The sequence below is a fragment of the Triplophysa dalaica genome, chromosome 7 (genome assembly GCF_015846415.1).
Source record: "Triplophysa dalaica isolate WHDGS20190420 chromosome 7, ASM1584641v1, whole genome shotgun sequence".
Lineage (NCBI taxonomy): Eukaryota > Metazoa > Chordata > Actinopteri > Cypriniformes > Nemacheilidae > Triplophysa > Triplophysa dalaica.
In genome coordinates, this window is record NC_079548.1 from 9,310,274 (window position 1) to 9,331,407 (window position 21,134).

General features: G+C 38.3%; 2 protein-coding genes across 4 annotated transcripts; both read right to left on the reverse strand.

The window, feature by feature from the left end:
* Window positions 1–1,154: 1,154 nt before the first annotated feature.
* Window positions 1,155–8,569, reverse strand: LOC130425616 (proline-rich transmembrane protein 2). 2 transcript variants are annotated; one of them, XM_056751921.1, is made up of 5 exons: window positions 8,355–8,569; window positions 5,959–6,310; window positions 4,911–5,197; window positions 4,632–4,764; window positions 1,155–3,744 (listed from the first exon to the last, which is right to left on the reverse strand). In XM_056751921.1, exons 2-5 carry the CDS (start codon window positions 6,221–6,223, stop codon window positions 3,728–3,730), a joined length of 702 nt encoding a protein of 233 aa, XP_056607899.1. In that variant the 5' UTR covers window positions 6,224–6,310; window positions 8,355–8,569; the 3' UTR covers window positions 1,155–3,727. The 2 variants fall into 2 exon arrangements, with proteins under 2 accessions (XP_056607899.1, XP_056607900.1); XM_056751922.1 differs by lacking the exon at window positions 8,355–8,569 and adding an exon at window positions 7,740–8,243.
* A 1,126-nt stretch (window positions 8,570–9,695) lies between these two features.
* Window positions 9,696–20,760, reverse strand: mvp (major vault protein). 2 transcript variants are annotated; one of them, XM_056751863.1, is made up of 17 exons: window positions 20,529–20,760; window positions 18,668–18,806; window positions 17,952–18,147; window positions 17,730–17,853; window positions 17,308–17,439; window positions 17,126–17,220; window positions 16,529–16,765; window positions 16,217–16,342; window positions 14,678–14,875; window positions 13,960–14,195; window positions 13,508–13,705; window positions 13,013–13,157; window positions 11,613–11,824; window positions 10,877–10,993; window positions 10,551–10,677; window positions 10,273–10,461; window positions 9,696–10,175 (listed from the first exon to the last, which is right to left on the reverse strand). In XM_056751863.1, exons 2-17 carry the CDS (start codon window positions 18,784–18,786, stop codon window positions 10,050–10,052), a joined length of 2,577 nt encoding a protein of 858 aa, XP_056607841.1. In that variant the 5' UTR covers window positions 18,787–18,806; window positions 20,529–20,760; the 3' UTR covers window positions 9,696–10,049. The 2 variants fall into 2 exon arrangements, with proteins under 2 accessions (XP_056607841.1, XP_056607840.1); XM_056751862.1 differs by having other exon boundaries at window positions 14,678–14,878.
* Window positions 20,761–21,134: the final 374 nt, after the last annotated feature.

A 21,134-nucleotide genomic window follows, 5' to 3' on the forward strand; every position in this document is an offset into this window, starting at 1 on the left:
AATTCAGAACACGAAATCATTTTGAGTGTCATAGTTGCTCATCAGCAGAAATTCATGTTGAAAATCTAGAGATATATAGGGTTTGAGGAAAAAATATTTGTATTTATAGCCTATGCATGGCCTTCTATGAGTGACAAACGGTAGATTAGAAAAGATAGGGATGTTATAGAAAATATTGTCTCGCATCGGAAAAAAAATACTTTAGAATACAACTGATATTAACTCACTATCAGACTTTTATTTATCAAATGATTTAACATGACTTTTCATGTATAATTTTATTATTAATGTATCATATGCAGTGTCTGTGTTGTGATTCTGTTTGCTGAACCAGGTCCATCTTTCATTTATGCATTTGGCAGACGCGTTTATCCAAACCGATTTACATCGCGAAGGATTATTCATTTGTTTCTGAATATGTGCAATCCCCTGAGATCGAACCCATGACCTCGGCTTTGTTAGTGCCATGCTCTAACCACTGTGCCACAGGTATTCTTCTTCAATAATTAGTCTGAGTTCAGACCTTTGGTTGGTGCATTTGACTTTAATATTATGACCCGTGGCCCACCCCTCTCCTGTCAAACAGCTTTATGATTAAGATTTCATCAACCAATTATCTTTTTTTCTTATGATGGTCACTCTTAAACAACATATATTTTTATAATTTAGTTTTCTATGCTGTTAAATCCTTTGATTACCTCAGCAACCCCAAAATTCGCTAAGACCCACCCCTTCCTCTCATTTCTCTCATCTTGGTCACAGAGATATCATTTTGCTGCCTCGTCTTCCAAAACCAGTCTATCTCCACAGCTCCCATCAACCTGATTCACATACTTTCCTGCGGTCCCCTCCCCCAGAGTCTTTTAATAATTCACACTGCTATAAAATTCAAATGAGATAGATTTTTTAAACACACCATAAACTCTGAGCTCAGGCTCTCTTTCTTCCTACCCCGCTGCACCCTGGTCTCTTACTGTCCTCCTCGGCTACCAACCGTTGCCCTGGAAACTGTAACGTCCTGGAAACACATGCAGCACGAGGTGTAATGAAAAACTAGTGAAAGGGAGTTCAGGAAGATGTCCAGTATCTCACAGGCTCAACAGACCCTTAAATATGAGCATTTGGTGCTTGTATTGAGTACAAACACACAGAGGTGGCATAATGAGGAACAGTTTATTCATTGGGCTCATTAATGCATACTTAGTGTCAGTACAGAGCAGAATACAGATCGATACTGCGAGATCTATCAATTCGGTTTCGTATACAGAATACATCACATAGTGTTGTTCCAAAGCAATTCATTAAGGCATGCACAGGCAAATCTGCACAAAATCAGGATTATATTAGCCACAAGAGTTATCATAAGGTCTTATATCAAATATCAAGAAAATGATTCCATTGACAAGAGGTAAAGTTGTGACAAAATGCAGTTGAGTGCTGTATGAACAAAAAGGGTAAATAAAATAGATTCTGTTAACAGCAGGTAGAACTTGTAACCCAGAGAATCAAACTCAGAGTATTTTGCAGCATAGACATTCTGTAAACATGCAATTAAGGTTCTCATACCAGCAAAGCACAAATGGCATACAAAACAAAAGGCATTTTAAAATACATACTGATACAAAAAAAACTTGAAAGCACTGCATGGTTAACAGTCAAGATCTGCATCACGAATACTGTTCATGTCCATCGAAAGAGATTTAGATCAGCAGAAGCAGTACAAATATGTACAAACACATATATACATACATATGTATATACAATCATGAGATTCAGCAGTGTAAGCAGGTTAAATATAAATAGGTGCGCAGAACAATTCAGTAGAACATAAGTCAAGCAGGCATTCACTGACTGCACGCAGTTCATATGCTAATAAAAAATGTGCATGCCACGATCATTCATGTGTAATTGGTGGGGATGTGGAATGATCAGAAATAACAAGACAATTTTAGCTCCTCCCCCAAAAATGGGGCCCAAACCCAGTTGCTGAAGACACATTTACAGACTGCCACACAAAAAAGATTTTCCTCTTAAAAAAATAAGGATCGAGTGCCTTCATCACCATCAAAAAGCTGTAAACATTAGTATAACGGAATCACTTGCATGCAAGAGACCTGAAGCTATGAAAGTCTGATAAATGTGGGGCAGATCACGATGTAAGGCCCCCTCTGTGCATTTTTTTTGTGGCCCCCAAAAAAAAGAACTTACCTTAGAATTTTAATTAAACCAAAAACATATTCTAGTATATAATGCTGGAACATTAATTCTATGATGGTCGTAATGTTTAATTGCACAAAATGTATGATAAATTTATATATCTCATAAAATACCACAAACAATCATTTTATCTGTAAAATGACTTCCTCAAAGAAACATATAATTATCCTCTCATGTCCTGTCTCTATCACAAAGATGCCCACTGATTCCGGAAAAAAGCTGTCCTATATGGAAACTTGGCAGAGTCTTGATTTTGGCACAGTCTGTGTGGCCTGACAAGAAATGATTTAGCTATTATTCTATTCAGCGAAACAAACCATTCCATCAAACAAACGGTTTTAGTTGTGTAAAGCAATTTGCTATTGTCAAATGTACTTCTGTTATTGTTGAACATCCAGGTTACTAAGGGTTATATTGAAAACATTGTGGTATAAAACGTGACTGCTTTTAAAACAGTCTGGATCGACATTTTGCCTCGAATGTCACACACCCATACTGCTAAAACACGATAATAAATAAATGCGTCATGTTTGTCTGAAAGGAACTGGCTTAGACTGTTAAAGCTGCATAGAGGAGGGGAGGGCATGCTTGCGAGCATTACAATATCGGCTTCCTCACACGCATGCAAGCAGCCCAGAACGGGCTGGGATCCCTCTTGGCTCTACTGCATTCCTCACATCTCATCATATCAGGGCTATCTTTTCATCAGACGCCAGGCTCCTCCTTCTTCTTTATCTAGCTTTCTCTGTCTCCATCCCTCCATACGTGTGAAACAAAAGACCGCATCTCTGCTTTGACCCCCTCCCACTTCCTTTTATCTCTGTTAAGGATTGCAGGTTACACATTTTTACTGACAGAGAGAGAGAGAGAGAGAGAGAGAGAGAGAGAGAGAGAGAGAGAGAGAGAGAGAGAGAGAGAGAGAGAGAGAGAGAGAGAGCGTGAGAGAGAGAGAGCGTGAGAGAAAGAGAGAGAAAGAGAGAGTGGGGGACAAAATGTGCTGACCCCTCACATCGACTGACATCTTTGAGACAATCATTATGTCTGATAAAAAAGCAAAAATGTTTAAGCCTTGGCTGCAAAATCATCACTCTAACTGCACATCTTTCCAACAAAGGCATTAGGAAAACCTGGATTATGAAGAGCTCTCTTCAGTAGGTGATGCCGATTCTGCCTCTGTATAACTGATCGATTACATTTTTATCTTTACATTTGACCGATAAAATGAGATCATTCTGGTGGTATCCACACTGGCATCAATGACAAGTCCTTCGCAGAAAAAAACATGCATCCTGTTTTGCTCAATATCCTGGGTCCTTAGAGGAGCTGAAGAGTCCCTGTTTTTCATGATCGTACTGGCACAACCAATTCTGGAGACAGAGTTTAAATGAACTGAAAAGCATTCAGGAGCTCGGGCAATGCAGAGAAATGCATGACAGATGAAAGATGACGAAAATTGTCATCATGGATTGGTTGTTGATTTTGTCGTTTCGTTAATCCATCTTTGTGACCATCAGGTCTTCAGCATTACTAAAAGAATAAAAGAGGCATTTAGAGATTGAAACCGTTAATTCATTTAAACAAAAGACCACAAATATTGAATTGTGATTCATTTCATAATTGTTGTATATTTTTTGTGTTAACATGATTCTTTTATCCACGCACCTAAAGGTGCTAAAAAGATTCTTCACAGTGATGCTATTAAAGGCTTTTAGTGAATTGTTTTTAAAATGTATATTTTGTAATGTTTTTAAATTGTGTGCAATCATTTTCCCCTATGGGCGGTTTCAAAGCAACAACATAAACAAAGTTAGAAACCAATACTTGGCTTAAGAAAAATAATATAATAAGATTAATATACAATAAAATTCAACAAATTGCTTAGTTGATAAAAAATGTTATCAATAACATATAAATATAAATTAATAGTAATATAAATAAAATATAAATAGTTACATTATTAGCCAATAGCCAGACCGATAAAGACAGACTGTAAGTTAACTTCGGGCCAGGCGCATGCGCCCGATGAAACCATCTCTATGAACCTTATGTCCAACAGAAAGCCTCTGTGTCTAGTTTATTTTCATAGCGCTTTTTACAATTTGCATCATATCAAAGCAGCTGTGGATGTTAAAGGTTCTCTATGCACCATGCAACCCAAATTATTATGTAGAAATAGCTACATTTAAACAAAGCGCTCCTGGACTAAACTGAAACATATTTTTTTCTGAACACCACAGGGCCATCACTCCTAACCAGATCCACTAGAACTCAATAATCAGTGTCACCTGTAATCAGATCTAATGCAACCCTGCCCATGAGCTAAACCTTCAGTGTGACATTGACCTGAATCACAAAGTCAGCTCTCGGTTTGCATTCAATTTCACAAACTCTGCACTCTTGGGCAGGATACTCACCACCCCAGTTGATGACTACAGTTACAATAATGATGATGATCCCGCCCACCAGCGACACAATAGACAGGATCTTTGCGTTCCGCCCAAGACGACGAGCACCATCCACATTCCCTTGTTGTAGACTGTTACGAGACTGAGAGAAGCAAACAAGGTTACATTGATAGGAGATCATTGATAATATTTACAAACAGCAGCTTCCACATACTAATAAAACACCCATCTCTTCTTAACAGAAACCATATTCAGACTGCCCACCCCACACTTTTCCCACAAACACACCATCACTGAGAAGGTCAAGCCCACGATGTTGATTGGCCAGACGGGGCAAAGGCAAGCCAGAATAGCCCATATCAGATAATCGTTGGGTTTGGAGCCAAGTCCCGCATCCGTGGCTGCACTTGGCCGTCGGGTAAGGGAAGGTCGCGGTGACCCCGCGAGACTTATTGACCCTGAGCGACTGCTCTGCCTGGCACGCCCGTTTGAGTGCCCGTGCTGGGCATGCTGCTGATGAAGAGGAGAGGCAGCAGATGGACAACTGTCGATAACAGCCGAGCAAATGCCATTACCTATTGTGATGGTGAGAGAGAAGAATTAATTAAAAAGATCAACACCAAGTCCACACCGCAAGCAAACTATAATTTGCTCAGATTTTATTTATTATATAACTTGATTAGATTCAATCTAGTTTAAGCAACAAACCTCCCTTAAACAAGCAGTTTCAGATTAACCCTAAATTGAGAAACTGAGAAAAAAAATGCTGACAGTTTGATTTCATACTATAGGGGAAGCTCGTACATCACATCGATTACATTGTTCATGACATCTTCCTTCTGTTTATCTTCACATGTGAGACAGAAGGTCTGGCTGCATCATTTTTATGTCACACTTGTAAAGCGCTGTTTTGCTACTCACTATTGCCAGGTGGAGGTTGGTGGTATTAGGATCACGAAGTGTACACACTTACCACAATATATGCATACTTTACTGAGTGCAAGATTATTCATCAACAGTTGTGTTCAAATTTTACAGAAGAAACATTTTGTAAATTTTGTCAGCCTCAAAGCTAACAAACATGGACTAAATACCACAAAACGATATTATACATTAAAGTAACTTTAAATTATAATTTGTCAGCAGCAAGCCACTGAGAATACTACATGCTTATTGCTAACTGAAACCATATAGAAAATATTTAATAAATGTAAAAACAAATCCTTAAACTTGGGCGGTGGGTGTCCAAACTCTGTAGAGCTTGCTGCATGTGCAAATTCAGTGTGCACCTGTAAATAATACAGAAATACGAAATTAAAAATGAATTTATATTTACTTGTTTCCATCTTTTCATCAATGACTGTCAGGTGATCTTTAGGTGGGGCATCCTGAGATGGTGTGGGGTCTAAAGCAGGAGAAGGTGTAGGAACAGGGGCTAGATCTTGCTGTTCACTTCTGACTGGCTGAGAGGAGTTAGGGGTGTGGTCCGACTCTTTGCCTGCTTGCTGATTGGTCTCTTGTTCTGATTGCTGTTGTTGTGGTTCTTCCTCCACTGCACCAGAGGCAGCACTGGGAACTGTAGCATCAGTGTTCAAAGCCATGCCTAAGATGCCAAATTCCAGACGTAGGTTTGCCCGAGATCACGCTTTTGTCTCCTTATAAACTCTGGATTTCTGGTTGTTGAAACTCTATTGTAAAATAAAAAATGAGTAAGCTATGTAATGTAAACTCCATATTAATTGTTTATTTCTAATCATATTGTATTGAATTGTCAACACAACCTGAGTAAATAATTACACTCTTTAAACTGTTTAACTTCCTCTCCCTCAGAGAAGGAGTCTGTCAAGAGACCATGCAAAAACAAAATTTAAACAAAATACTAATTCAACCACAACCAGTTTCGTGCTAAAACTATCCTCACGCTCTTAAATTCATTAGTTTTGTGAAGAAATGCATTGACAGAATGTCACAATTAAGTATGCATGTACAAGTTTGGCTGTTTTTTTGTAAACGTCCTCACAAATGCAGTAAAGTAGAGGTCGAAATGGATGTGCATTATTAATATTAAAATATTGTATATTAAGTTCTATCTTTTTTTAATACCCTTTTTGCTGACCTGATATGGTAAAAATAATTTGTAGCAGTGTATAATCTTTTGTGCCAAACCTCCCTTTATACTTCTCAAAGCTATATTCAGTTAACGATCCAAGCTCAACTGCTTTAATACACATTTTCATTACTACATTTAGTAGAGAAAAAACAAATAAATACATTTTTTGATGTTGATCACTCTGGCCACTGTATGCCAAAAATGCATTGTAAGGAATTTTTACGTGGTTTTCATTATTTAAAATTATTATAAAACAGCCAAATCATATTTGTAATGTCAAACAGTTTCAAGAAGGTGAATGAAAATAAAGGAGAATGTAAACATCATGGAAACAATCCAAGTCTTTCTCCTCACTAATAGACTTATTTAAACCACCCAGTGTGTGTATCTAACCTAGTCAGTGGCACTCTTATAAATAAATCTGCTGATGAATGCTCTTCATTTGATTACGAAACATCTAAAGAATGTTATGTCTTTTTTCTTTTTACAATTACATAATAGAAAGAATGCTAAAAAATATTTGTTAACACTGTCCTTGAAGCATGTATGTATAATGCATCATCAGAGCTATTAAGGGTCAAATGCATTATAATTCTTCATATTGTGTGTTGTAATGCATTATATGTAGTTGTGAAGAATTATAACCAATAAAAAAAGTTTATTGTAACAATGAATTGCTTAGTGTTGTAATGCATTAATTGTAATAAGAATTATTTATAAGACTTTACAATGCATTAAAAGGTGCATTACAATGCTTTAAAACTACTTTTATAATGCATTATACATACATGCTTCAAGGAAAGTGTTACCAAATATTTTGACCATCACACAACCCACAAAATAAACGATCAAGGCAAATATAAACTCAAATTTAACACGAACAACAATTCGTTTCAGTTCAATGACACCTGAACTACCGCAGGCACGACGTCGTCTTATAGACGGCTTAGACTTTTTGTCACACCCAAAATCCCCCAAAACATCACAATTATTCAAAATATTCTTACCTCCTAGTTACATTCATCCAGACGTGTAAATGCAATTCGTTTCTACATATATTTTATGACTATGTGCATTTGTTATATCTGAGAGCTAGTCTACATGAGCATCCGATATCACGGTATCAGTAATAAAATCAATGTCTGTGAGAACACAAAGACCATCAAAAGACACACCCATATATAACATCTCTGCTCATTTATCAGCTGTTTCCTTACAATATTTTTTTTATACTTCAAAAAATGGGTGCTTAATAAACAGACTCGACTCGTATATCATAATGCTCTTACTGAATAAGATAATCAATCAACACAACATCAATTACTTTCTCCTCTCATCCCTGTCACTCTTTGAAACTGAGAGCTCTTAGACACGTCGTAGGCTAACAAAGACACACAAACACACACACGAGGGACACCCAGCCACGTTTTCTGTGTACGAGTGGCAAATTGCTGTTATAATGTGATGGGAATAATCCGTTTGTAACGCACAGACACCAGTGCATGCCCACACGCTCGCGCAAACACACACACAATACGGCAAAAACAAAAGTGACACACCCACGGCACCGACACACTTCTTTCATACTTCTACAGCAGCATGCATATCCAATGCAAACCCACCTTAATCTACTGCAAGATGAGCGCAAACGTTATAGTCCTTTCATTTTGAATTAAAATAAACTGTAGATTTATAAAATCAAATTATGTGGAGAATGCTACAAAATAAATGTTATAAGTCTTGCATTAACCTACGAAGCACTAGGCTACTACAAAACTCATGTCACGCCGGGTTTCAGTCCGTTCTCCCTCACTGCGCTGTGCATGAGAACAACTGATGTGCGCGCGCTCGACTCCGTGGCGTGTGCGTGATTTTGTGTATGCGCAGAGAAAGCACCTGATCACACTGTGCACACAGGCTATGATTAAACAGTAAAACGGTTTAAACCACACAGCTGCCGTGTTAACATTGTGTATTATTGTTTCGTTCCGATAATTTGTGCAAACGAAGATAGATCTCATCTCGCAACTCCGCGTAAACGTGATGGCGCAGCGCGGTGCAGTAACCAAGTTTGCCATGTTGCCATATTGTAGAATGTCAGTATCAAAATTGTGGTATGAGGCCATACAATGCATTAAACAATCATAAACTTAATTTGGCTTCGACCCCATTCCCCATGCAGCATATAATGCACCGTAAGTAACAGGGCTGACATGCGGCCAAACGCGGACATCACAGGCATGCAATAAAGGGATAGTTCACACAAAAATGATGTGATCATTTGCTTACCCACAGATTGTTCCGAACCTTTACACATTTCTTTGTTTTGCTTAACACAGAGGAATATATTTGGAAGAATGTCACTGACTTGTATTTATTTTCCCTATGGCAGAATTAGTAACAACCTGAGAGTGAGTAAATGGTGACAGAATTTAAATTTTTGGGTGAACTATCCCTTTAAAGCCAGGTGGGTCTTTGCTGTAATGCAGTTCATTTTGAACTATGCAACTTTAGATTCAAGCGTACAAATATCACCAAAACACCCCACATGTACATAGTGCTCGTTTTCCCCACAACACTGAGTATCGTAAACTTGTGTGTTGCTTTTTATATTTTAATTACCAACCTCACAAAAAAGAAAAACTATAAATTACGTTTGAAAATTTCTCCAATTAATCTATATTATTAAAAATATTAATTTATATTGTTGCCCTGCGATGGGTTGGCACTCCATCCAGGGTGTATCCTGCCTTGATGCCCGATGACTCCTGAGATAGGCGCAGGCTCCCCGTGACCCGAGGTAGTTCGGATAAGCGGTAGAAAATGGAATGGAATGGAATTTATATTGTTCAAAAATGCGATGCATAGACCATGATATTTTTAAGCTTCGCAGCTAAAAGCCCCAATATATGCAAGGTGTTCATTTTAACATCACAAACATCAATAAAAATCATATGAAAATATACGGTTGATACAGTACTTTTATTAGATATTTGACAATCTAAAAGTCTTTAAGAGTGGATACAGAAAAACATAAAGACCTACTGTAGCAATTTAACCAAATATTCAAAAGGCACTTACTTCTTTTTACCCATTTACATTAACACAAAGTCTTCTGAAAAAGCACATGTTAGTAAATACAAAACTAGTCTGTTTTTCAAACTAGGTTTTGCAAGTGTTACAGCGGGTTATTGCTATGCTGCATTATCACGTTTGTAATATAATTTGGTGATCAAAGATAGTTATTATCATCACAGTTTCATTTGTCCATCTTGTATAGTATAAGGCCTCTTCGTCTTAGTCTATTATTTTTTTTATTAAATTTGGTTGTCTTTGCCCTGCAAAGCCCCCAGGAGGCCATTGGCAGTAGTAAAGAGATTAATAGGGGAGGTGCCATCTGTGATAAGAGTAGATTTCAGACCCAAAGACTGCAGGAGCTTGACCTGGAGAAAAACATGTTATATGTGAGATCATTGCATTATGCATTCACATTATTCAAACACCCTTATTTTTCAGACACCCAGTTAAAAACAAATGTACCTGTAGTTCGGGTCCAGCACGAGCCATCTCCTTCAGAGTTTCGGTACCCAGGCTGCTCACTAGCTGGCTGAAGCGCTGACTCTCAATCTCAGCCATCTTTTGTTGCTTATCTACCTCCAGGTAGTCCATCTGTTTCTTATAGCCTAGTTCTTGATCCCGTGCTTTGGACAGACGGGCCAGCTCAGCTTCCTGGGAAGACAAGTGTATGTCAAAAACTCGGTAAAATGACAAATACTACATTGGCAGAACAAACAGAGAGAAAAGGGTGCATGACATACAGCATCGATTCTCTGCGCTTCTGCTTTGAGTTTGGCCTCTTCGACAGCAGCCTCGCCCTGTATACGAGCTGCCTCGGCTCTGGATAGAGCTTCTGCTTTTGCTGCTCCTGTGCTCTCCACTGCAGCGCTGAGACACACAAAACAACATTACTGATTATTGGATTATTGACCATGAAGTTGCAAAATGTGCAGACCAACTTTTAAATAAGTGCAAAATCAGGGTAATGCTGGACTTCCAATCACATTCAACACCAATCACAATGAACTAACATCATGACTGACATGACCCAACCAGGAAAGTGTTGTTTTAGCAATAGATTTTATACCTCTGGGCCTCCAGCTCCAGCAGCTCTTTTCTCGCCTTCTCTGCCTCGGCCTGGTCTGTGATCTTCTGCCTTTCTAGACGACCACGAGCTTCCTGCTCAAGACGCTCAGCCTCATGTCTGACAGAAAGACACATAACATTAAGATAAGTATTTCAGATATTAAGAGCAAAACAGGCACAATTACAGATATTTGATCTTATGTAAGTGACGGTTCACCCCAAAACAAAAATAATCTGTGGTCAGCTGCTTTACCTTTAGTCATTTCAAACCTTTTTTTGGTTTTGTATGAAGAACACAAAAGAAGATGTTTTGAAGAAACAGAAAAGCGATAACCATTGACTCACATTGGTTTTGTTTATATACAATAGAAGTGAATGGGTACCATCCCTTACAGAAAAGAAACCCATGGAATCTCAAGTAAAAACCCATGATAAAACATGTGATCACATCCACACCATGTTGCACATGGAAATTTTCATGGGATTCACCCAAAACTGTTCCAAAAACAATTTTTTTTTGCACATGTGAATTTCAAGTGTCTTTTCTGCAAGGTATCAACATATATTTTTCTGTTTTTAGCAGAAGAAAGACAGTCATACAGGTCTAAAATGACAAGAGGTGGAGTATCATATTTGGGATGAACTATCCATTCTAAATTAGTAGATCTGGCATGATAGTAAATAACTAATGACTGAGTTGTTTTATTCAGGTAAAAAATGAAATTTTGGCTTTCTACCTTGCTGTGGCTTCCTGTGAATTGGTGGTGATCTCAATGGCTAGTTGTACACTCTTCTGCAGAGCATCACGTGTCCGTTGGTCCACTGGCTCCACAGATTGAATGTCCACGCTGGTGATGACTAACCCATTCTGATTGAACCGCAGGCTGGATCTCATTGCAAGCTTGTCATCGAAACCAAAGACAGCTGAACAGATGATCCTGTTGGAGTTCTTTTCGACAAACAGACATATATTATTATGGTGTTCAAAGGAAAAATTGCAGCTCCAATCCCTTAACATAAATTTTAAAACGTTTCAACATGTATAGGTTGCCACCAATTACATTAGAATATCAGAATTGTCAGTTGCTAAAATTTTCCTAATATCTTTCTTTGTGTTCAACAGCACAAAGAAATTTACACAGGTTGGAACAATTTGAGGGCGGGGAAGAGAATTCATGACAAAATTTCCGTTTCTGGTGGAGTATCCCTTTAACTGTTTGAAATGTGTGCCAAAATTAATTTATTTTTTAAAAAATAAAATAGTTTTTATTTTTTTGTTTACATGTAAGACATGGACTGAACAATTAAGAAATGTGGCCTAATAGATGTGAACACAAATACTGTTTATGAGCTTCCCAGCATAAACCCTATAGAAGCTGGTTGGCAAAATGCCAAGAGTACAATTTTATAAATAATTCCCAAAGTTACATTTTTTTCATAGTTTATGAGTTTTTTTATTATTCTACTCACTGTGTGGTCACTTTTTTCCTTTTGCAATGGCAGATATGATTTCACAACAGTCTGTTGACGCTTTATGAAACCATTATAAAGCACCGCCAAAGCATAGCCTAAAGTCAAGCAACTTCTGCAACACACAGTGAGGAAGAACCTGTGCTAACAGGTATGGTAATCGGGGAAAAAAATCTTGTTGCTTTTAGAATTTAACCTGGTATTACATTATATTTTGAGGTTAATTTAATATCTCTAACACCGTGTCCTAACCAGTTGCAATTTGTTTGGCAATAGAGGTATCTCGCCCATGTTAATCAATAGTCTGGGTAGGACACTTTTGTATAGTGTTATTTTGTACATTTTATTTTTGGTTTTTACTAATTGTTTCTAATATTTTCTTTCTGTTACAAGTGACATATTTAATGCACATTCAGAACACACTCCTGCAACTTTTGGGTTGTAAATTGAACTATGCTTGGTTGTTTTAACCAATTGTTGGGTAAAATATAAAAAAATGTGGGTTCATTTAGCCCAATTTCTTTTGCACCTTTTTGATCCAACACTGGTCAGATTTTCCAAGTTTCTTGCTTTAAAAAGTCCATTTTGTGTTCCATTTTTTTTTTATTAAGCCTTACTGTGATTCAAGTAAACTTGGTAAATTATTTAACACAGGTGTGTCATGTACCTTGTGGAAGTCATCAAACTGGACAGAAGCAACAGCTCCTCTGATTCTTGAAGCAATGGCCTTACACGCATCGCCCACAAAATCAGGCACTGAGAACAGAGCAGCACCCTGGGCTGCCTCTGCAGGCAGTTTGATATCAAAGTGCCTAACAGAAAAAATAAAACAAAGTAAGGACATTTAACATCTCTTTAATGATTGTTCTTACAAGGGTTTGAACCTACAACCGCTGGTTAGACCAGATAAAACTTGACATGACATCAAACCCTGACCACTCACCTCTGGGCTTATCACACTTAAAATGTTTACACCATGACCTTATTAAACCTGCATTGTCGTGTGCTGTTTAGTCATCAATTCGGTCATCAGGTTTTACACTGTATAGACTTTGAGCAATGAAAGCCTTTAGAACTGATCTTCAAAGCACTGGCCAACAGAAGCATTACTAACTGATACTGTTGCTCATAATAGACATACATTTTGAAACACTAAACGTACCAGTTGTAGGAGAGCTGAAGCTGCAAGCGGGCATGGTCAGCTGTTTCTATGGTGATGATGTCAGTGCAAAAGTCTGGACCGAGCAGGAGACAGATGGTTTTGATGACGTTAGGACGTTTGGGCTTGTCTCCAGATAAAGACATAACTGTAAACTGCTCATCGGGACCCAACATCACCAATTCAGGTCCAAACACAACCCTGTGAGAAACAGAAAGAGAGAAGGATGAAAATAGTGTAACATTTATTTAAAGGCTTATTAAAATTCCAAATCATGAAACTACAGTTGTTCTCATTTACAATTTCCAAGAAATTGGTTTCAATACAAATTAAATTAGCAATCTATACATTTATTTGAACAATGTAAAACAATATTCAAAACTTGATTCAAGAAGGTAAGCTTCTAATAAAATTTGTTGGTTTAATGTCATGTGACTTCTATTTGTCTTAAGTACCTGGCCTTCTTCTCTCTGTAATCGTAAACTTGAACAGCCGCATTATGTGGAACACGAAAAGTGACCACTCTGTTTTTACTCCTCTCAACCGTTAACACTGGTCCAAAACGGCTGGAACGGTCGGCCAGCGGGTCACAGGCTTGACTCAGAAGAGCCTCCACATTGGCAGGAAGCTCCTTTTCCCACAACTCCTCATCATGTGTTAGCATGTAGGTCTGGCCAATCATAGCGCGCACCTGAGAACCACATGTTTACATCATGAGTGGGGTTCTTGAAATGGGATAAATCTGAAATCACTTCATTAACCCACATAAAACCCTTTGCTTCTTGAAATAATTAAAGAAACAGTTAAACACAAAAATAGTATTCTGCCATTTAATATTAGAACAGAACTGAGAATGTGTCAAAGAAGTGAGCGTACTGTGGCTGTCAAACTCTGTAATGAATCCCCATTCACTTCCATTTTATAACCAAGATATATGTATAAAAATTATAATACAAAAATGCATTTTTGTTTACCTCAATAGAAAGAGAAAGAATAATGACAGAATTTTGGGGTTGAACTATTACTTTATCTGAAATAAAACTAGTCAAGAATAGTTTCAAGTCTTTCCTGTCACATGTGACTACTAAAATGTACAGCAATCTCAAATAAGTTTCATGAAATCTGTTAAAATGTAAAGAATGAACTTGTGCTATATTATCTATAAAATCTTGCCTTTCCAGTTTTGATGTCACGGATGTAAATTCCCTCATTCTCATCCAGTGGGATGGCCTCACGACGCATCAACACCTCCACGGAGACGGGTGGCACATATTCGATTGGGCCACGCAGCATCCAGCGGTCACCTGGACGACGCTGGAGCCCCCGCTTTTTGGTGCGTTTTTCTCCTTCTTCCACTTCTTCTTCTTCATCCTGCTGAAGCAATGAGGAAAGACGCGGGCCAAAAGAAAGGACGAGGGAGGAGTAACAATGGCAAAGATTAGTGTAAGGCGGGGACTGACACTGTTGCACAAGCGGCATAGACTGTATGCATATCTATGTGTGTGTGTGAAGCAAGGGTAAATGAAATAAATTGCAAAAAATCAAATTCATATAATAAACAAAAATAAACAAACGAGGATGGGAATAAAAGTTTATAACAGGGATGGGGGGAAGGGAATGAGTTAATGAAGAAAGTGATGAAACTAAAGAGACACTCATTTTAATGCAAGATCCTCTCGTGCAGATGCGCTACTTCTGTAATCTTATTCAATGTTCACCTGTGATAATGTTTATAAAGTTTTTGAGAAATTGTAAATATATCATTGTCTCAATTTTCTTGCAATGATGACAGCGGTAATTCTTTAAACAACCAAGTGATAGTGAGGAGTAAGCGGGCACACATCCAGACACCCGCAGTAGTCGAGTGCACTTTTGGCATTTTAAAGAGCTGATTCAGGTTTCTGGATAACAATGCTTTAGTGTGCCAGATCACAATTTTTTACTCAGAACCAGCCTGTGCAATGTTTGTGCATATTTACTCTATTACCCCTTTTGCCTTTTTCCCTTATTTGGTACTAAAAATGTGGACTGGATGTGCAAATAAAATGCTGTATCAGTGAACTCGATTCATCCTTAGTGAACACCTCCCTCTTTCTGTCACTCTACATTTAAAAAATTATATCTTCTCTTTGTTTAGTGATCCAGAAAAAGCTCTTCCTGTTCACACACACACACATGATTTATGAATCAGCATAAAATACAATAAAACCTTCTCTATACTAACAGATGCCTCCCTTGGAATATAAATGTGCTGTCAAAGATTTACGGAATGCAGTATATGCATTTGTTTCTGGGGAAGGGTCATAACAACCAGTGAGAACAAGGGGCATAACCACAGAGCTCTTGCAGGACAGGTAAGGTGTGTCACATAAACACACCCAAACTCCGTTTGTTTTCTTTTGTTTCACAATCTCTCCGTCTGCACCCTCTCTATTGATTCAGCTTCCATTCAGTTTTTAGGTTTTCATGTATTGTTTTCTCCCTCTTAAGCTTTACCCTTCTCAGCGATACTTTGAATTTAGTTTGAATACTATTTGAATACATTATTGCTCTTCTTTTTTTCCTTTTGTAGAGAGCAGGTGTTTTAGGACATGTATGTTTATTATGTGCAATGTTGCTATGCCATGTACACTGAACTTTCAAGTGTTAGTTCATTATGTAGTAAAATAGACATTTAGTATTTTATTACGGATGATCAAACATGTCAGGTACCCCTTCTTTGTCGACAAAGGTCTCCACGGCACGGAGAACAAGCCCCTCCTCTTCAGACAGCACGTACACATCCTGAATACCATTTTCCAATATCTCACCTGGCCTCAGAAAGAATGAACACTCCCCCTACAGTATGAGTAATAGAGAGAGAGAGAGAGAGCGAGAGAGAGAGACACACAAAAAATTGCATTTGTTTAAACAAGAAATGATGCAAAGTGTTTTGTAACTCTCATGTTTTGAATACTGTATTAAAAATACTGTACTAAATCTTATAGTTAATATTTGTTGTAAAAATGACAATGGTGTGTTCACCTTCACTACTTTCTTCTGTCCGAGCTGAGGTTTTCCATCGTGCCCCACGGGGTCCAGAATCACACAGTACTGCCTGCTGTTTAGTGTCGTCACTTCAACCACCCCGACAACCTCCTCAGCAACAGAGGGTATATGAGCTTCTCTGTCGGCCACGGTCACCAGCCACTCCTCTCCGGTTCGGCGGTCCCGGCCCCCGGCATCACGGAATGCGCGAAGTGCTCGCACGTGCAAGGCATTCTACCAAAGAGAAGACCATTGACCCTTTATAATGCTATAACGTGTGCTATACATTAACCTTTTCGCAGAGACAACGGCTAAGGATAAAATCTGTGGCTAGAGTAGAGAGGAACTCAAATTAATGGCAATCCCAGAGGAGCACTTGAAGGGCACTGAGGGAAGGAGACATTACTCCAAGTGTCATTCCAAACAAAGAAAGCCATCAAATACCTACATGGAAATTCGGAAATTAGCAAAGAGAACACTTTTACCAAGGCATTGTCTGTATATTTTACTAAACGTCATGAGAAGACAAGACAACGGAGAAAGGGAGAGAGAGAGAGAGAGAGAGAGAGAGAGAGAGAGAGAGAGAGACAGTACCTTGTCTGTCAGGATGAAAGCATTGACAATCTCCACGACCTCTTCATGAGCTCCAGGCAGGTAAGCTCCCACCTTACTAACCTGCCACTCCTCACCTGAGACAAACATTAAGAGTTACATCGTGGATTCAAATTGCCTGAAAGACATCGTCTGTTGGTATTTTTGTTTCTGTGGTCTCGCACCTGTAACTCTTTGGACTCCGCCTCGGTCCAGACCTTCTTTACGTGCTCTGAGACGAATGGCTTGGTTCTCTCTGATAACGGTGGCCTTAATGACTTCCAGCACTGCAACCTCTTTACTGGGAATATACGTCCCTGCCAGACATTAACAGACAGGTTAGACATAATAGACCATCATATGGTATTTAGATCTATGCATTTGGCTTAATGTTGTTTTGTTCGAGGGAATAAAGATTTCTTTCACAAGTTACTTAATCTTCACAATGCATTCTACTATTTACAAATACTCCATGAGGAACAACTTCTTTACTTTCATTTCCCCTCACTTTTTAACTTCCATATTTTAACCCGCTGTTTCCACTAAACAGGTTATTGCTGCACAGAAGTGAAATGTCAGGTGGTTTGTACATGTGCTGCAGTAGTACCTGGTCCCTCAAACAACCACTCATCTCCCGCTACTCTCTTCTCTCCTTCCTCCTCTTCAAAGTCAAGCAGGGCCTGCAGGCGCAAGGCTGTGTCTGGGTACACAATCTGCAGCGGTGTCACATTCTGTAGGAATGAGAGAAAGAGATGCAGTGTTTACATTCAATGTAAAATATCAGTTTACAGTATGAGCTTATAGAAAAAAAGCCTTTTGAATCTCATACCTTTTGAATCTCTTCACCAGGATAGAGGGGGAATGGGTCCTGGGTCAGACGGATCTCCAGGTCAGCGTGTCGGAGCTTGGCTTGACCGGATCCATCAAACTGAACCAGGGCCTCATCGTTGCGAACAACAGGGTTGAGCACAACACAGTAATGCCGAGGTGGCACCATAATCATACGGATTGGAGCAAAGAGAACCCTGGTAGAGAAAATAAGGGGGGGGGGGGGGTTGAGGGAGTTTTAGATGTACAAGTTTGTATACAATTATAAGAACATATATACAAACAAAGAGCTGATAAGAAATTTAAACATGTAAACTATTAATAAAAATTCAAGAAGCCATGAGGCTCATATGCACTTCCTAGCAATATGCAGTGTTGTCTACATGTTATGCTCTCAAAAAATGGCAAACTAAACAAAACAGCCACAGAAATGAAATAAATGTATGAAACATAAAACATCTATGTACATACAACATACTAATAATAAACATGACTATGCACAATCAGCTGTTGTTTAGCTTCAGAGAAATGAGGGGCATCAGACAGGCTTTCCCAGCACCCCCTCCCTTCTTACATTTTTGATTCTGACACAATTTTTGATGTCACAACAAAGATGAGACAACATCTGCACTGGTTTTTAAGTGTTAGCCTGTATCTCTAAACTTGAGTAATATGTACTTCACTTGCACAATACCTACTTTTTATCTTTTTTATTACCTTTCATTGTCCTGGCGGATGTAGGTGAGAGGGCCGATCTCCACCCGCGCAATGTTTGTGTTCTGATCCAACACATGGATGTAGTGGTGAGGTGGGATCCTAATGATTGACGCGTCCATGACTTTTTCTGTGGGGCTCTCTGATGTATCATTTGTAAGTACATGCAGAACACGTTAAATATCAGAAAGTAAAAAGTTTTTTCTTGCAACAAGAACATAAGGACAACCAACAAAGTTAAACAAATAGAAATGTTGCATGTGTTGAATATAATCTGCACACACACATTGTTGGAAAACAACTGACAAACCACACCTTTTTTACAATCCTTGTATATTAAACAGGTTGGTTGCTAGGAAAGTCCATACAGTTTGTTCAGATTTTAGGTTTGGTTCTGAATTAGGACATTCTTCCCATAGTGTAACTATGTTTATGCATTCCATTAATAAGCTTTATAAGTTTATTGGTTTCTAGTTGTGAATGAATGTGAATGTCAAGATGTTTTCCAGGGTCGTCTTGTCTGTGAAGTCGAAGGTTTTTTAAAGGTTTTATGAGTGAACACGCTTCCACTTGTTAACATTATCTCTTAGGGCATACTTGAGATAAGGCTGCTAAGAGTATTAACGCTGCACCAATATTTTATTGAGCAAATTTGTTGATAAATCTTTGATTTCATCAGGTCTTGCAGTTTGGAACAGGAAAAATCAATGTTAATCGAAGCACTTTACAAACACATAGCTACTAGGTATGTAAAAATATCACAATCTCACCGCGGCATAATACCTCGGTATACTGTCCATGGTAAGATATTTACTGAAACATTTGACAAATGATGACTTGGAAACGTGCCGTAAGCATACCGTAAGGTATGAGTTATAGTATAAGATGTGTAAAATGACCTAAAAATCCCAAATTGTAAAATAAAATAATTGCACAAGATGTAACATGTTTATTCTAACATTATCCATTTTACCCTTGGAAGGCCTACAGTCACAGACCACAAAAATATTGAGACAATTTTACTCTTCTGTTAACACGATATCGATAATGTTGTTGTTTCATCCCTAATAGCTACCATGGCATATCACTGATCCTATTTCACACTCTGAAAGAAAACAAAAAAAACCTTTATTTGCATATGGTTTAACACATGACAACGTCGATGTTGCATCCACAACACAATTGCTACAAAGATTGACAGGCCGATAAGAACAGCTGCCGGGTTGCACAACAATCGCAACCAGTGTAACATCATGTCAGGTTGGGTGTAGCACACATGGTGTTAAAATGTATCTTCGTTAAGAAAAGAGTCACAAAACAGAGTCGTGTTCTTCTTAAAACCTTAAAAGGTGCTTTAAATAATTAATGCATAAACATTTAATAATGTATATTCATCCCAATCACAAAATGTCTAATTTTACAGTAATTGGCATCAAACACACACGCTGCGGTTTATGACGTCATTAGATGGGCTGGCCTTGTTTGAGATTGACCAATCGTAAAACGTTCACGTTGACACGGAAATAAAGTGTTGCATTAAAGTTCAATACATTAAAACAGAAGTATCGCATGACAAATGGATTGAATTCCTAAAACTCTTGGTAAATATCAGTATTAAACTGATATTGTTTATTTGCTTCATTTTTACGTAAAAATCATAACCATATTCTCTGTCTGTTCTATTCCCGTTACTGCGCTACGTTGTTTCACATTAAACTATCATTGTCCTTGTATCTTTATGCATGTAGGCCTATCGTTAATTTGAAAATCAACATTAAAAATGAAAAAAATTCAATACGTCAAATACAATGGATGCTTAAGTCATAATTTGTATCGAAACAAAACAAATGAGAACTCGACTTACACTTCAGGAAGAATAAATCCTTGAAACTGCCAATCCGATGTTAGATTAGTCCGTTTAAAACAGATGACTGCTCTACACTGCGTTATAATAGACTGTAGGTAGGTGTGTCCTTCCCGTAACTGGGGGGTTTAACCAGGCCCTGTCCTAAATGGCGTACTCGGTCTTGTGGTCCACACTTGGTGACGTCAGGAAGTAGAGACCTATAGGGCACTAGGCACAAGCCCACAAGGGTACATGGGAGTGCATTTTGGTACAGATGTGAGGTCATCACACCGGAAAGAGCAAGTGGTGCTTTATAATCACTCTCGCGGGACTTGTCGTTCGCTGATCAGTCTGCGCAGTGCCACGTGAAGTCGATCACACTTGTTGTCCCGTTGTAGTTATTGACGTTTGCAACTGCTTATTATTTGTTTATTTGAATACACTATTCTTATGCACACACTTCTTAATATACATATATGTTGTTATTTAATATTTCTCTATAATACAGAAGCTGTATTGTTCAGATTTACAGAGCCCAGAGACAACTACAAATTTACAACAAAACATGGCTTGTTACCTTAAGTAAGGTAAATGCACTAGATTAAAAGTTTGTATTCTTGTATC